At 39.9% G+C, this 18,286-nt stretch overlaps 1 protein-coding gene across 2 annotated transcripts in view; it reads right to left on the reverse strand.

Annotated features, from left to right (window-relative positions):
- ENDOU (endonuclease, poly(U) specific) overlaps positions 1-17,655 on the reverse strand; it is an 80,928-nt gene extending 63,273 nt beyond the window's left edge. Inside the window, exons 1-4 of one of the 2 annotated variants that reach the window (XM_082247746.1) lie at positions 17,527-17,655; positions 8,309-8,428; positions 6,406-6,450; positions 5,324-5,368 (exon numbers count right to left, since the gene is read on the reverse strand). In XM_082247746.1, coding sequence (XP_082103872.1) covers positions 5,324-5,368; positions 6,406-6,450; positions 8,309-8,428; positions 17,527-17,602 — 286 coding nt within the window. In that variant the 5' untranslated portion in view covers positions 17,603-17,655. The remainder of the gene's footprint in view (positions 1-5,323; positions 5,369-6,405; positions 6,451-8,308; positions 8,429-17,526) is intronic. The other variant, XM_082247747.1, reaches the window with a different exon arrangement.
- Between the last annotated feature and the right edge of the window lie 631 nt (positions 17,656-18,286).

Genomic DNA, 18,286 nt, shown 5'->3' on the forward strand with positions numbered 1-18,286 from the left:
GAATACTGCACTGCTGCCCAGTCTCTGAAGGGAGGGGATCATACTCTACCTCAGTATGTCACAGTACCTGATGCATTCATGGTTCCCTCAATGAACTATAGCTCCCCAGTGCTGGCAGCACTTAAGCAGCCCCAGACCATAACACTCCCACCACCATGCTTGACTGTAGGCAAGACACACTTGTCTTTGTACTTCTCACCTGGTTGCCGCCACACACACATGACACGATCTGAACAAAATAAGTTTATCTTGGCCTCATCAGTTCCAGTAAACTATGTCCTTAGTCTGCTTGTCTTCAGCAAACTGTTTACAGGCTTTATTGTGCTTCATTTTTAGAAGAGGCTTCCTTCTAGGACGACAGCCATGCAGACCGATTTGGATCAGTGTGTGGCATATAGTCTGAGCACTGACAGGCTGACCCCCCACCCCTTCAACCTCTACACTAATGCTGGCAGCACTCATACATCTATTTCCTAAAGACAACCTCTGGATATGACGCTGAGCACGTGCACTCAACTTCTTTGGTTGTACATGGCGAGGCCTGTATTGAGTGGAACCTGTCCTGTTAAACCGCTGTTTGGTCTTGGCCACCGTGCTGCAGCTCAGTTTCAGGGTCTTGGCAATCCTCTTGTAGCCTAGGCTATCTTTATGTAGAGCAACAATTCTTTTTTTCAGATCCTCAGAGAGTTCTTTGCCATGAGGTGCCATGTTGAACTTCCAGTGATCAGTATGAGAGAGTGAGAGTGATAACACCAAATTTAACACACCTGCTCCCCATTCAAACCTGAGACCTTGTAACACTAATAAGTCACATGACACCGGGGAGGGAAAATGGCTAATTGGTGGTTGTGGTAGTGGTTTTGACATTATTGGCTGTGTGTTGAGTTATTTTAACCACTTGCCGCCCGCCCGCCGCAGTTTTACTGCGGCAGCCTGGCTCGGCTGGGCGAAAGGACGTAGGGGTATGTCGATTTGCAGGAGTGGTGCTGGGGGGCTGCACGTTCCCGCTCCCACTAGGCAGCGGGGGATGCCGATCCTCGGGATTGGTGGCCAGGATTGCTGCCGGGCACCTGCGATCGCCCCCCCGCTGAGAGAGAAGAACGGTCAGCTGTTGTAAACACAGCTGACCGTCGTTCTTTCTGAAATGATCACAGAGTGCCTGTGATCCTTCTATATAGGATCACAGGTCTCTATGACCATTTCACAAGTCCCTACCCCCACAGTTAAAAACCACTCCCCTCACAATCCAAACAAAATACAATTATTGCGATTTTTTTTTTTTTTACCACAAATATGTAGCAGAATACAAATTGGTCTCAAAGTATGAAAATTTTTGATTTTTAATTTTTTTGGAGGGGGGGGGGCTGGGGATGTTACAGTGGGTACGGAAAGTATTCAGACCCCCTTAAATTTTTCACTCTTTGTTATATTGCAGCCATTTGCTAAAATCATTTAAGTTCATTCTTCTTCCTCATGAATGTACACATAGCACCCCATACTGACAGAAAAACACAGAATTGTTGACATTGTTGCAGATTTATTAAAAAAGAAAAACTGAAATATCACATGGTCCTAAGTATTCAGACCCTTTGCTGTGACACTCATATATTTAACTCAGGTGCTTTCCATTTCTTCTGATCATCCTTGAGATGGTTCTACACCTTCATTTGAGTCCAGCTGTGTTTGATTATACTGATTGGACTTGATTAGGAAAGCCACACACCTGTCTATATAAGACCTTCCAGATCACAATGCATGTCAGAGCAAATGAGAATCATGAGGTCAAAGGAACTGCCTGAAGAGCTCAGAGACAGAATTGTGGCAAGGCACAGATCTGACCAAGGTTACAAAAAGATTTCTGCTGCACTTAAGGTTCCTAAGAGCACAGTGGCCTCCATAATCCTCAAATGCAAGACGTTTGGGACGATCAGAACCCTTCCTAGAGCTGGCCGTCCGGCCAAACTGAGCTATCGGGGGAGAAGAGCCTTGGTGAGAGAGGTAAAGAAGAACCCAAAGATCACTGTGGCTGAGCTCCAGAGATGCAGTCAGGAGATGGGAGAAAGTTGTAGAAAGTCAACCATCACTGCAGCCCTCCACCAGTCGGGGCTTTATGGCAGAGTGGCCCGACGGAAGCCTCTCCTCAGTGTAAGACACATGAAAGCCCGCATGGAGTTTGCTAAAAAACACCTGAAGGACTCCAAGATGGTGAGAAATAAGATTCTCTGGTCTGATGAGACCAAAATAGAACTTTTTGGCCTTAATTCTAAGCGGTATGTGTGGAGAAAACCAGGCACTGCTCATCACCTGTCCAATACAGTCCCAACAGTGAAGCATGGTGGTGGCAGCATCATGCTGTGGGGGTGTTTTTCAGCTGCAGGGACAGGACGACTGGTTGCAATCGAGGGAAAAATGAATGCGGCCAAGTACAGGGATATCCTGGACAAAAACCTTCTCCAGAGTGCTCTGGACCTCAGACTGGGCCGAAGGTTTACCTTCCAACAAGACAATGACCCTAAGCACACAGCTAAAATAACGAAGGAGTGGCTTCACAACAACTCCGTGACTGTTCTTGAATGGCCCAGCCAGAGCCCTGACTTAAACCCAATTGAGCATCTCTGGAGAGACCTAAAAATGGCTGTCCACCAACGTTTACCATCCAACCTGACAGAACTGGAGAGGATCTGCAAGGAGGAATGGCAGAGGATCCCCAAATCCAGGTGTGAAAGACTTGTTGCATCTTTCCCAAAAAGACTCCTGGCTGTATTAGATCAAAAGGGGGCTTCTACTAAATACTGAGCAAAGGGTCTGAATACTTAGGACCATGTGATATTTCAGTTTTTCTTTTTTAATAAATCTGCAACAATGTCAACAATTCTGTGTTTTTCTGTCAGTATGGGGTGCTATGTGTACATTCATGAGGAAGAAGAATGAACTTAAATGATTTTAGCAAATGGCTGCAATATAACAAAGAGTGAAAAATTTAAGGGGGTCTGAATACTTTCCGTACCCACTGTATATAGCAGAATAAGTGAAAAAGTGAAAAATGTATATATATTTTTTTTTTCAGAATTGTCACTCCTTTTTTGTTTATAGCGCAAAAAATAAAAATCGCACAGGTGATTAGATACCACCAAAGAAAGCTCTATTTGTGGGAAAAAAAGGACATTATTTCAGTACAATGTCGCACGGCCACACAATATTTCATTAAAGTAAAGTAACATTGTTTGCGAATTGCAAACAATGGCCTGGTCATTAAGGGGGCAAATCCTTTCGGTCCAGAACTGGTTAAGGGGACAGCAAATTTACACTGTTATACAAGCTGTACACTCACTACTTTACATTGTAGCAAAGTGTCATTTCTTCAGTGTTGTCACATAAAATGATATAATAAAATAGTTTTAAAAATGTGAGGGATTTACTCACTTTTGTGAGATACTGTAGGTTTACACTTGTGCAACCTGTTTTCTGCAAGTAGGGCAACCCTGGACTCTTTTAAAAAAATCACGCCACATGGAACTGCATGGTACTGCAGCACCATGCAGTTTTGTGTGTGTGAAAACAAAGGCATTTTGCTGATGCATTGGGGTGCTATTAGGAATTGATGGCACTCCCATGTGAATGCTAAAGAGCAGCACGCTGTGCCTGTGGGTCGGAACGTGCACAATTTTGCGAGCCCTTTCAACCCATACAACCTTTTTTCAGCTATACTCTCTATGCCCCAGCTTATTTCCTTTAATGGAGTTCCCTGGCACATCCCATCTCAGGGATGAAGTCTTGGCGTGTATTGGTTTATAGGATGATGAGAGAAAGGTTAGGGAAGACAAAATACCAACAACTTCTTAGCTTTACTTTCTAGAGTTTAAGCACATGCAGCAATTGCATGTTAGCAGAGAAATTTCCTGTGTTTTCTTCTCCCATACAGCCAATTCAGCTCTACTCCTCCAGAGTAGACAGCTGCAGGTGCCTCCCAGTTGGTTGCAGTGGATCAAATAGGACACTTTAGTCAAGCTACCCTATAAGAAAGACTGCCTATGGCACAACTCTTTTGGGCAGAAGCCCAGGAAAGAGAAAACCAACTGGAAAGTCTGTCCCAAATATGTATAATTTTCTCCAGCTAACACCAACTGACTATACTCTTTATTGATTGACAGGGATGATGCATATTTATAACTCAGAAGAATAAAACTTCTGACACACAATACTGGAGCAAACCCATCAGTAGCTAACAGAAACAATACCCCACAATTAGGAACTTTAACATAGGCTCGCTACCGCCTAACTGCTCCTATTAATTTCTATCCATTTCATTGTTCCCTTTAATTCAAGGACTTTTGTAGTCTTTTAATGCACCAGAAGACAATATGTGTTAGTGCAAGAACAATACAACTGTTTAAACACAGCTTTTAAACATATTACCTGATTTTTTATGCTGAGATGCTTTATTTAAGTTTGGATCAATATCTGTAAAAAGCCAAAACAATAAAGTTGATAAAAGAATACCATAAAGGTACTTATAGACAACCAAGGATAGTAATATGTTTGTATATCTTTTTTTATCTGAAATTTAAAACTCCATAAATACATGTTTTATTTATATTGTTATATTGCACTATACTTTTCACCAAGCCTCTAAATGATTGCATTTTCTTAAAATGTGCTTTTGAACATTTTGAGTAGAAAAGGGAAAAAGTTGGAAAAAAAGCATTGGTGGATTTGACCCATACATTTTTGACCGTAAGTTTTTATGGTCCTCGCCAAAGTAGACTGCAGGTGCCTTCCAGTTGGTTGCAGTGGATTAAATAGCACACTTTAGTCCAGCTCCCGCATAGGGTAGACTGCCTATGGCGCAACTCCTCTGGGCAGACCCAGGAGAGAGAAAACCAACTGGAAAGTTTGTCCCAATTATTTATAATTTTCTCCAGCTAACACCAATTGATTATACTCTTTATGGATTATGGATTTGCAGAGATGGTGCATATTTATAACTCAGAAGAACAAAAATTCTGACACACAATACTGGAGCAAGCTCATCAGTAGCAGAAACAATCAATACCCCACACTTAGGAACTTTAACATAGGCTGGCTACAGCCTAACTGCCTCCTGGAGACAGAACAAAATAATGATACTGCTGCCCAGAGCAAGGCTCCTACACTATTAAATCCTCTAAAGTTTAAGTAATGAGCAAGAATACATTTCCTATTCATTCCTATCCATTCCACTGTTCCCCTTAATTTAAAGACTTTTGTAATCTTTGAATGCAGAAGACAGTATTGGGTTAGCGTAAGAGCAAAACAATTGTTAAGCACACTTTTAACATATTACCTGCTTTTTTATGGTGAGCTGCTTCATTAAAGTTGGAATCAATATCTGTAAAAAAGCCAAAATTATAAAATTGTTCAAGAATACCATAAACAGAAGATCAAGGAATACTTTAGAAGGGCATAGTTAACGATTAAGACAAATAGGATTCCTGATCTATGCCTAATATTCTTTAATTTAGCCAGCTCTTAGACAGCTAAAGCCCATGACAACCAGGCAACTAAACGTTCAAAATGAGATCCACAATGACCTCCTACATGTTACTATCACTAAAAGCAAATCACTGGTATACCGTTATTACCCCAAGGGTCATATAATATGACCCCATATCAACTTTTTTTTACAGCCAATTCAGCTCTACACCTCCAAAGTAGACTGCCTCCCAGTTGGTTGCAGTGGATCATATAGCACACTTTAGTCCAGTTCCCGCATAGGATAGACAAATGGCACAACTCCTCTGAGCAGAAGTCCAGGAATGAAAGACCAACTGGAAAGTGTTTTCTAAATATTTTTCATTTTCTCCAGCTAACACCAATTGACTATACTTTTTATGGGAATTTATTGCTTTTGTGCTCCCTTCATATAAAATTGTGGTTTAAAATGGGTACCTACATCCTAAAATACAATTAAGTATACAAAGAGTGGGAGGAGGGGCTTGAGGGTTTTCTTGGTGCAATTGGACACATGTCAGAGCATATAAAATCAAAATAGTTTTATTACAAAAATATACAAAATACCAATGGATTGGCAGGGATAATGCATATTTATAACTCAGAAGATTAAAACTTCTGACACATAATACCAAAGCAAGCTCATTAGTGGCTAACAGTAGCAATCAGTACCCCACAATTAGGAATTTTAACCTAGGCTGGCTACAGCCTAACTGCCCCCTGGAAACATGGAACTAAAATATGACACTGCTGCCTAGAGCAAGGCCTCTACACTGGTAAACCCTTTGAGGTTCAAGCAACATCTCCTTTTAATTCCTATCCATTCATTTAATTCAAGGACTTTTGTAATCTTTTAGCGCACCCGAAGACAGTATTTGTTAGTGCGAGAATAATGCAATTGTTTAAACCTATTACCTGCTTTTTTATGGTGAGCTGGTTCATCAAAGTTTGGATCAATATCTGTAAAAAGGCAAAATAATAAAATTGATAAAAGAATACCATAAACAGAAGATCAAGGATTACTTTAGCAGTGCATAGTTACTTAATAAGACAAATAGGATGGCCGATTTATGCTTAGTATACAAATATCCTTTAATTCATTCAGGTCTTAGACATGTAGTTATAAAATAATCAAATTATTAAACAAAACGTCAGGGACTTCAATAATTTATTAGGAGAAAAATGGTAAAGTCTCTATCAACAAGGAGCAAGCTCCCAGGTGACATGAAAGTAAGGGTACTTTTAGACATCCAAGGATGATGATATGTTTATGGAGAGGGGAGATAAAGCAGAAGATGAGCAAGGCTAAAGATGCCTTTTTAACTCACATTATAAGTCCATTCAGATCTCAGTAATGTGAGCTTGTGTTAATGCAGTTTGTGTCCACAAATTTGTGTGTTATGTTAATGCAGTTCGTTAATTTGAAAAAAACAAAAACAAATATATGTGTTTTTTTTTTTCCATTGTCATGCACCTCAACATGTATTGCAATGCATTGTGGTGTACTGTAGTGTTGGTGTGTTGCCCACTACTTTACTAGTGTGCTGTAGTTCCATTATATCTTAATGGGTGCTAATGTTTTTTGATGAAATATACAGTAATGTTAAGACTTTATACCAATATTTCCATCTTTAACTTGTATATAATACAAAGCAAAACCATTGGATAGTAAAGTATCCCTTTCACAGCAAAACCTCTTTTAAAGCAGGTCATACATGTAAACAAATAATAAATTCCTTTTATTGCCATAGAGCAAATATCCCACAAATATATATGATTAACAATGATATTTTGAGACAAATAAGTGATGTAACAAATTTAGCAGTATAAGACTATAGTATAGGATATAATTATTTTCCCTTAATCGCTAATTACATAACTCATTCAGCAGTAAATCCTTGTTAATCTTATTGAAGCTGTTCATCCCATTTTATTAGAAACGCTGTTTAGATTTTTTTGACACAAGTGAGTGTGTGTGACTGTAAGAATAAGAATGTAGAGAATGTAGCCTAAGTGCAACGTAAAAAACGTAGAACACAAAAGAAATATGAGCCACTCACAGGACTTACAAAGTAAAGGAGTGCCTGTAATCTTATTTATAATTTTATTTGCACCAGATAAACAACCAGTGCTCTTTCACATGGTAAATCCTATGAGTGTCTCATCTCACTTGCTATATCTAAACACCAGTCTAGGTTTGCATGGACATTCAATAGCATTTGGGGTCTCTGTACACATGGGACCTACACTCCATAGGTGCTGCCTGCCCTCTCCACCTAAACATTAAATCTGGTCATCATGTGCCAGGGGTGGAGTGATGAGTTTTATCCATGCCAGCCAATTGGATTTCATCTACCAGACTGGCATTACTGTATGCTCAACACATCCATTTGGTTGCTTCAAATACCTTTCTTTAATCGAATTCGTGGTAGCCCAGCACTTGGTCATGCCTAGCTTGGAAATTAAGAAACAAAAAAGAATCTTCAAAGCCATTAAATAACCTGGCATAAAACATGAGATTGGTGGTAATCATGACCAGCTTGACTTTGTTCAGATCAAAGTCCAACTTTTTAGCCAGGATTTAAACAATGTTTTGTAAAAATTAGATTGGCCTGTATGGCTCACAGTTTGTGGGAGCATTCTCAGCTTTGAGCAAAAGTAAAATAATTACGTTGTACATAGTTGAGGGTTGTCCTTTCTGGAATTCTAGGCACAACAGCTAATATCATGAGTGCATCCAAGATTTTTTTCTTGCTTCGGTGTAAGTGTTATTATTGACATATATCTAAAAATGTACTTGCATCAGTTCTTTTCTTACATTTACAAAATGAGTAATCGTCGCAGCAGTCACCGAACCTTTCACAGTGCTCATTGCACTGACAGCTGTACTTTTTGTTGGGTTTGTGTCCACAGCGATTCTTGCACGAATCTTCACATTCTGCAAAAATAAAAAGTAGAAAACTTTAATTTAATGGTAGTATGTTAATGTTCAATATATTAGTATCAGCACAGTCTCCAAAGTGTCCTTCACATTGAAAGTTTCATCCAGCTCCAGCACAAGAGCATTCATACCCTTTCCTAATAATGAAAAAGATCAGCTTGGTTGACATGATCTAATGAAGATTATGAGACCATGGATACAAAACAGATCTGAATGTTACTTAGGGCTGTAAGAACAGCATAAAGTGGAGAAATGAGCGTTCTTCTTAAATTAAGAACGTCTTCTTAGTTTAAAGAACACAGAAATACATGGGCTTCCATTGTTGATCTCCCTATAATGTTTGGCTGTCTCTGATTTCAGTTGCATATTACTAACAAGAACAAGAATGCTGGTTAGGAAAGTCAGACCTTCTAATTTGCATACTGGTTTTGATTTACTGATTTAGTATAATAAAGAGCCATTGGATCAGAGGGACATTCAGCATTTTTTTAAATGGAAAAGGAGTCTACATACTTTCTCAGTAGGAATTTCCTTTAAGGCCACAGGTTCTCGGAGTGAAAGTGTTTAGAAAAGGCATTTTTTTCCATTTTGAAAAGCGTGAGAAAACTGACAATTTCCTATCAAATGCTTACCGTAATTTTCCTTTCCTGATGGACACCATGGCAGCATATGTATGGGTTAACCCCGCCTCCACGCTTCTCCTATAGAACCCCACTCCCATAAATTTTTGCTCTGAGCCAGAGGCCGTGCTCCTGTAAGTAGCCTACTCATGACTCTGGGGTCCATCAGGAAAGGGATATTATGGTAAGTATTTGATAGGAAATTTTCAGTTTTCCTGACAGACTCCATGGCAGCATACGTATTGGAAATAACTAGTCATACACACCCAGGTGGGCAATTGCAGAACAAAAGAAAAGGGTTTAATTGACACTGTTAACTGACAGGATTTGTAAACCAAAAATTAACAGAAGATAAAGAGGCAGGCTCCACACAAAATTGAGCCATAAATGTATTAATCTGGGACCACAAGGCCACCCTACTGATCACATTGGGAACCACATGCTGTAAACCACCCAGTATGTGGACACTCTCCTGGTCAAGTAAGCGGTCACCATCCCCAAAAGAGCCAAGCCCTCGGCTCTGTGAGCCTGTCAGATGGCCCAGACAATCCATGCCACAATTGTCCTAGATGAGGCACGTTTCCCTTTGTCCTTTCCATCAAAAAGAATGAACAGGCATTCATTCCTGAAGGGCTGTAGTTTGTAGATATAACTTCACAATATCTGATAGATTCCTAGAACCAAAGGAAGGCACTACTGAGAATCAAACTCAGGATTCCCTAAAAAAAAAAACGTGCGTCCCTCGCACGCTCTGAACTTTGTCTTCTAGACTGTGTCGTCTTCCGGCCTAGCAGGCGCCGGTTCTGAGGCAAGACCCAACTTGCCAACTGTTGCCTGGGTTATGCTGCTGACCAGCTTGCAAAAAGATGAAGCTCCCTCAAAGGGATCTTACACTAGGTCTGTTAGAGGCTGGATCAACAAGACCAGGCCTGAGCAATAGCACTCATTTTTCCGTAACTGACAGGAGCAAAACCCACGCCACTACGCGGATGATGTCAATTGGAGCCTCACCATGAAAACCGACACCAGCTCTGGCTCCTGGACTACCGAGTTTCTGAAAACACTCTTGAATACTACGTCAGCATTCTTCCACGTTTCCATTACTTTAAACATGGCCACAAGAGCCCGGGCCAACTATCTGAGCCCTATAAGAGCCCAGGCCATTCACTGCATCTTCCAAGGAAGAGCGACATGCTTGCTTGCCTCATTAGGGCCTCAACAACTAGAGAGACAGCCTTTAGATGCTTCACATCCTTATCTCTAAATGGATAGAGCTTGGCCATCTTGCTCAAAAGGGAGGTATATCTCTTGACCTTGCTCCACTCCTCCAAAATGATGTCCCTTATTCATGTTAGGAATGAGAAATTAGAACGCTCCCTCTAGAGGTGCTTGAAGAATTTACTCTTTCTTTGTAGGAGGCTCTACAGGTTCTCACTCGTGTAAATGCCCCCTTCATTGTCTTGATCAAGGGCGTCACAAAGGCAAAGGTACTCATCTTGCTCTGCCTCATTTTCTGAGGTCTTCATAGATTGATGGCTTAGTTAGGATGGTTCCAGTTCTTCCTGGCCATCCCTAGTGGTAAACCAGGCCATAACGGCTGTTGGACTTTGCGTGTGGCTTGCACCCCACTCTTTAAGGATTTTCTTCACTACGTGCCTCACCAAAGATTCAATTTCCTGGAAATCACCATCCCCTTTTCTAACTGCCTGGGCTTAGTATGGCTCACACAGAGACTTGCCCTCTGTGACCTAAGTCCTGCATCCCCAGCAAGCTCCTTCCTTGGAGCAGCTGACATGGCGGTGTATGTGGTATCTAAAGGAGGATTCAAAGCTTCTGCTATGAAGGCTGGACCTTGACGGTGACCAATGACGACTAGATCTGGAAGAAGAATTTTGATGTAGTGACCTAATGAGGTCTTTATCATCATGTGCCGTGTATTGTCAATCTGACCTAGAAGGACTTAAAAACCTGAAAAGAAAACAAACTAGGGTAGAAAGGAAAGGGTTTAAAACCCAAAAGGAGTATCCAGGCAAGCGAGGAATGGGAAGGGATAAACACGCCCTCTCATCCCCGCTACACAAGGGCTGGCCACAAGGGGGGGGAGGCAGTGATACATCCATAGTGTGGAAACTGCACAGACAGCCAACCTGCACAGGTGATAGAACCATCAGGATCACACACACACAGGCAGCACACAAGGGTGTTATCGCAAAGCATATACCTGTGATGATTGCACACAGCATTTAGGGAAACTGCTGCTAGCTGCACACAGAGAAATCCCAATATCAACAGTACTGACCGCTGATTGAATTCTCCACTGAAATGACACCACCACCGTGCCCACAGCGTGCATGCGCTGAGTCCCTGGGCAACAGTAACCCAGAGACGCTAGGCCGGAAGAGAGTGTGGCGCCTTGGAACACAAATGTGCCCCAGATGCCATAGACTGGAAGACACTAGAGCCAGGGAAGAAAAACAGACAAACACACACAAGTGCTGCCATGGAATATGCAAAATAAAAGTATACATCAATGTACATGACATTCCCCATGACCATGCCTGGATCCATAAGATGCTGCTGCACGGGCCCAGGGTGTTTTTTGCCACCTGCTTATAGCAAGGCTCTTAGGCCATACTGCCTCGTTGCTTGCCATTGGCCAAGCTTAAGCACTTCATGGCACTGCATCTATCGCCCTTCTCCACCCCGCTAATGGCTGGGGATTCCTGGAGACTCCACATGGCGCCGAATCCATCGCCCTTCTCCACCCCACAAATAGCTGGGAACTGTTGGGGATTCCATGTGGCACCGAATCCACCGCCCTTCTCCACCCCGCTAATAGCTGGGGACTGCTGGAGACTCCACATGTCTTCCATGGCAAATCTTGGCAAAAAAGGAACGCGGCCTCTGGCTCAGAGCAAAGATTTATGGGAGTGGGGTCCTATCGGGGTCGGAGTGGAGGCAGGGTTAACCCATACGTATGCTGCCATGGAGTCTGTCAGGAAAGGGTTATATATCTAGACAGGTTTTTACTGGTCTCCACTGGGGCGATTCACTTTCCAATTTGGTAACCACATCCACCAAGACAGAAAGTGATGGTAAATCCAAAATGTTACAGTTGTCAGACCAGAGCAAGTAGTACGGGACAATCCTTCAACTGGCATACCTGTTCCTGTGGCAATGCTCCAAGATGGGAATTCCACTAACCCCTTCCCCCCCCCCCCCATGCTCATGCACAGAGGAAAATGCATACGTAGGTCCCGCAGGCATATGTAAATGGTGTTCGCACCACACATGTGGGGTATCGCTCCAATGTTATAGCAAGAGCAATAATTCTAGCACCAGGCCTCCTGTGTAAATGTAAACGAATAACCTGAAAAGGCTTATAAAATGTCGCCTATGGAGATTTTCAGAGACATGTTAGATATATATTTACTCGGTGTAATATTATCTTTTATACTTTACCAAACAATTGGGTATTATATTGGGTTTTTGTGCATTAAATACTGTGTGACATAGAAAATTGTAATGCCCACTATTTTATTCTCTAGGGCCTCTGCCTAAATATATACATATATATATAAATAATGTTTGGGGGTTCTAAGTAGTTTTCTAGCAAAAAAATGCTTCTTTTTACATGTACAGTAGGAGAGAAATGTCAGAATTGGCCTAGGGGTTTAGTTAAACACTTTTAAAAAGTAAATGTATATTTTTAAAACAACTTTTATCATAGTACATCTCACCCTTTGAAATACTTAAAAACCTGAAATACAGGTTATCTTCTTCTCATTGCTGCTGCCTGTCCACAGCCGAACATAGTGCTGTCGTCTTGGGTCTCTATGACAAGTAGTGCATAGGCTAGTTCAGGCATAGCTAGTTCAGCACATTGTATTATACCAAAAGCCATTATTTTCTATGGCTAGATGAGAACATGCATGTCACATAGCTGCTGGAAGACTGCACAATGTAAACAATGCTGGGAGGTGAGTAGACCATTACAGTGAAATGGGTTTGCCCACATCAGTATTCATATTGTTATATTGCAGGTTTGATGAGGATGGTGAAGGGCAGTGAAATAACAATATTACTAATAAGAGAACTCTACCCATTTCTCAGAAGTTGTAATTAAATTATGAAAAGATACAGTGTCATCATAATTGTGTTTTATATACACAAAGCAGTATGACATGCTGGAACTAAGGACTACACCCTTGTGCAGAATGAGATGATAGACTGGGCTCAGGAAACCAGGATGAAAACACTCCTATGTGATACTAAGGGACATCTCATGTCTCATCTGCTGGAACAGCTGCCAACACAGCTACTTCTGGGGTCTGTGCGGTAATCACACTGTAAAAATAAGTAAGCCTGCACAAAGTTTGGCCCTAGTTCTTATGCAGTGGACCCTCATGATATCCAAACTGAAATTAAAGAGAAGCCTCTGTACCGCAGATTTGTATGTATATAGGGAAATAATAAACCATGCAGTTGCGCTTCTTGGTTTCACAATTATTCAATTATTCAGAATAAATCCCTGTGTTATCTATCTATCTATCTATCTATCTATCTATCTATCTATCTATCTATCTATCTATCGATATATATATATATATATATATATATATATATATATATATATATATATACATATACACACACATATATATATATAAAAAATAACAAATTAATGAAAAAAAAAACACATCAGAAACAATATTGTTATTCTTTTTAGCATAGCAGGATTCTTACTAAAATAAAGTATTCAATAAAATCCTTTTATATTCCAATAAATACATAAAAATGATTTAGGTAGGCAAATTGGTCAAAGAGTTATTGTCAAGTTTACCAATGCATGATGACACTGACTTACCGTAGGTATCTAGACATCAGTGATCTCTGGTCATGAAGGGTGCAGGAAGTAAACAGGATGCACACTGGATGCACACTGGATTTACAGAGCATTGTATAATGCTCAATAAGCAAATACGCACTGTAAAGAGAGCACTGCATAAGCTGTTTGTCTTTATACTTTCTCTCCTAAATGAAATGCCCCAATGATTCTGCATCAACAAGGCAAAAAGTGATAAAGATAAAAAGACAAGGTGCCTCTAAGTGCAGTAGGCTCTGAGTATTTATTGGGTTAAAAGTATAAAAGCACTCACATTTGGTTAATGTGACATGGGCATAGCAAAGATCTGTCTGGAGTCTTCCTATCAGCTGTGCTGAGTGATTGCATTGAGGACATCCGCCCACCACCCGCTCTATTGGACACCAGCCGCTGCGTCCACACCCTGCCTTCAGGAAATCTCATGCTGACCAGGCTGAGACACAGACGAAAGGACGCATCTACAGGAAGCAGATCACCGGATGTCCTCATTGCAATCACTCAGCACAGCTGATAGGAAGACTCCAGACAGATCTTTGCTATGCCCATGTCACATTAACCAAATGTGAGTGCTTTTATACTTTTAACCCAATAAATACTCAGAGCCTACTGCACTTAGAGGCACCTTGTCTTTTTATCTTTATCACTTTCAGAGCAGCTTCTCCTCTCCAGTGCTGCCGAAGTGCAGTGTCTCACCTAAAGCCTGCTGTATTTCACGGAAGCGCCCATACAACAAACCCTTTTTCTTTGACTTACATTAAGGCAAAAAGGGAGAAAGAGGTGGACGAGTCGCTGTTCTGAGCAGTTTGTTATTTGTGTGAATTTAAGCTTACTCTATTTGTTTTCAACAAAAAAAACGGCAAGCAAATGTGAAAAGAAGAAAGAAAATAATAGGAAAAATTTAATTTTTAGTAGGGTACTAAGGCCATTCAAAGAGGCAGGGGATACATGTGAGATGTGCCTTTTGAGGTCTATGGAAGTCTACTGCCAGTTGCGGAGATTTCCCTTCACATCCTGCCTCAGAGATACTGTATGACATGAATGATTAATACATTTTCCAAAGTGTCACCACAACTGACATTCCCATTGGAAATGTCCTTCTCTAGTTTTGTTCAAGTGACAACAATTAAAATTATGGGTTTCCAAGCTCTGACTGTCCCAATAAAAATAGCCACCAGGCAAAGAACAGAAGGTGAATCTACTGACTGTAATAAATGGGTGTCTGTGACCCTAATATTAAGGTGTTTCGGTAAGATGTAAATGTTGTGTCCCTAGATAGGGGATTTCACTTCTATTCCTGTTCTGTTTGACACCAATCACCCAGATGTGATGTGAGGGACACACAGAATTAACAGAGGTATACATTTTCACCATTTCCCACTGTAAAAAAAAAGTTTTCGTTGAAATTGTCCTTTAACACTTAGCCCCACCCTAATCCTAACACACAACCCAACCCCTAAGATGTGCTCCTAAAACACCCTGAAAATGTGCTCTAAATCCATACTCCTCCACATAAATCATCCTAAAGCCTAACCCCTTAAACACAAAGTAGATGTTTATACCAATAGGGTAAGATTAGGTTTGCTAAAGCACTGTAAATCCTAAATATTTGCCTTTTAGAAAATATGTTTTTAACTTGTTTTCATACTTTTTGTTTTGCATTTTGGTGCTACTTGACGCCTCTTTTAGGCACTTCAAGTCTACATTCATGCTAACTTGCATTGGATGCACATCTTTGCTCTGGATCAGTTTCCTGCTTTTGAGAAAGACTGATCATGCCTATGCTATGTGTCTCACAATACCAGTGGTGCATTGACAATGCAGGAGCACAAATGGGAGACAGTTGTCACACATTTACAAGATGTGCCTGAATAAGAACATTCATGGCAGGATCATAAAGTATTCTTTTATTGAAAGCCGTGCATTGAAAATAAGTCATTTAAAACAACTAAGGGACAGTTCACACCACATGCAGTCCAGTGTGTTTTTTTCTGCATTAAAAAACACATGGATAGAAGAATATTTGGTTTTCAATGGCATAGTGCCATCCTTGGCTCTAGTATCTTCTGGTCAGTTCCAGCGCGATCCAGTTCCAGAAAAAAGAGTAGAACATGCTGCATTTTGTCTGCACTGGACTGTACTGGAATGCGGTAAAACGCATCAAAAACATACCAGAACGCACCTAAAAGCACCAAAAACGCACTAAAACCTCATTTAAGATTAAGAAAAAAGAGGGGAAAAATGCACTGGACTGCATCAAAAATGCTCCAAAAGCGTGCATGTAGAAAAGCATCTGGAATGCATCCGGACTGCGTTTCAATGGTGTGAACTGGCCCTGACACAACATTAGCTTGTTTATGGGAGATTTTAGCAACTGGATTTAGATATATTGTAACCCCAACAATTATAATAAACAAAAAAATGGTTTATATAAGTAATAGCATCTGTAGTTTTGGTTTATATCATTGACTGACACTCAGAAACTGAGAGATAATAGAAATTACTTTTTTTTCCTGTTTGTCTATACAACTAAATCCTTCTTATTTTTATCCTAAAGCCAGTTACCTTTGTGAGTACTTGTCACATTTATGTAAACTGATTTACTGCTACAACGATGAAAGCTGTTCTTTAAACTAGCTCATTATTTCACAATCTGACTGTACAGGTTATTGCGATTTAATGAGTGCTTTGAGCCTTGAAGTCAAACTACAGTAAAACTTGCAGCAGAAAAGAAGCCTCTGTTTTAAGAACAAGTTATATAAACCACTTCTATTAGAGGAAACCCACCATTTTTTCAAGATTAGCATATGCTGGTAATATTTACATCAAGACGATCACTTTCACATGTATATCTATTTTTCTTTTTAAAGAAAATTGTATTTTTTTTTTTTTTTTACTATTGTAGCTCTCTAAAAACAATCTCCTTCTATGTACATGCAAGCATTGGATTCCTATAAAATTAAATTCTGCAGATGCTGCGAGAGAGAGATAGTGACATTATGGGGGGCATATAAGGTCAGTACACCCTGGTGGCTGGAGTGAAGAGAAACATTTCTCTTTTCCTAAATGTTCAGGGGGAGAAGATGTGGTTACCAAGCCTTCAAAGACACCCTTATACAGAGAAAAACTGTCTTTAGATCTGCTTTCCAGCTGCCAGGACATTGATGCAGCAAAGATTTTAAATTAATTTACTGTATTAATTAATTGTTATATTCATAAAGCCAAATGTGATTATTTTTGTCTAGTATTTGAAATCTTACTGTTATCAGTCATTTCATTCAGTTAGTCAATTTTTAATTTTTCTTTTTTTCAAATAGTTTTTATTGAATATTAAAAAAAAACGAACATTTCAAACTTATGACAAGTATCACATTTTTAATATTTTTAAAGCATATGTATTTAAATTGGTTATTTATACAATGTTTAGAAAGTAATGATCCTGTTTGAGCTTTTAATGTTCAAAGTAAATTTAAAGAGTAAAGCACTACTTATAGGCTTATTTATGAAACTGGAACACAGAAAACTGCTTTAGTTATAGAATTGTATAAAGTAATCAGAAACTCAGAAGTCATATAGAATACAGTAACACTTACTTTCACTAGAACAAGTATCAAAAGCCAGATTGCCTCCGATAAGAGAGAGGATAAGTAGAACCACGAGCGTCTTCATGGTGAACAACAAGACTGGACCGGTGCTCCCTGGATCCTACCTAAAAAGCCATTCATTATGAAGGGTGTGTTTTCTTCTATGCAAATGTGTTAAGGAGGAGAAAAGAACAGGAACATAATTTATCTTCCTTAATGACAGTGATTAATAAAACAACTAGCTCTACCTGTTTTCCATTTATTTATAATCTGTTGCAATTTATACTAAACTTATATTGTCATGCTTTTTTCTGCATTCTCATTTTTGTGAGAAATAAATCGATATATGTGGTAATCCAAAAGATTTGGGGAACACAGATACCTGCAAATATAGTCTGGTCTGTCAGCAAAACTCCCAGGCTAGCCTGTTTTTTTTTTTTTTATAACATCTCAGTACCAGCATGTTTCACTCTTTTCATTACCAGGCCATTTTTCAGTTTTCAGCACCTTGATATTTTACTGACAATTACTCAGTCATACAAAACTGTACCTAAATTATTGTTGAATCATTTTTTTAGACAGATAGAGCTTTCTTTTGGTGGTATTTAATAACTACTGGGATTTTATTTCTACTATTTTACACACCAGAGAACTCACCGAATCACCATGACCACCTATTGTACAGTAGGTCATTGAACATTTATGTTTTCCCAGGGAATAGAACCTGTGGTGGTAGAGGATATTGGATGGTAAGCACAGGGGGCAATAA

This window comes from Pelophylax lessonae, assembly GCF_965119305.1.
Source record: "Pelophylax lessonae genome assembly, chromosome: 2".
Taxonomy (NCBI): Eukaryota; Metazoa; Chordata; class Amphibia; order Anura; family Ranidae; genus Pelophylax; species Pelophylax lessonae.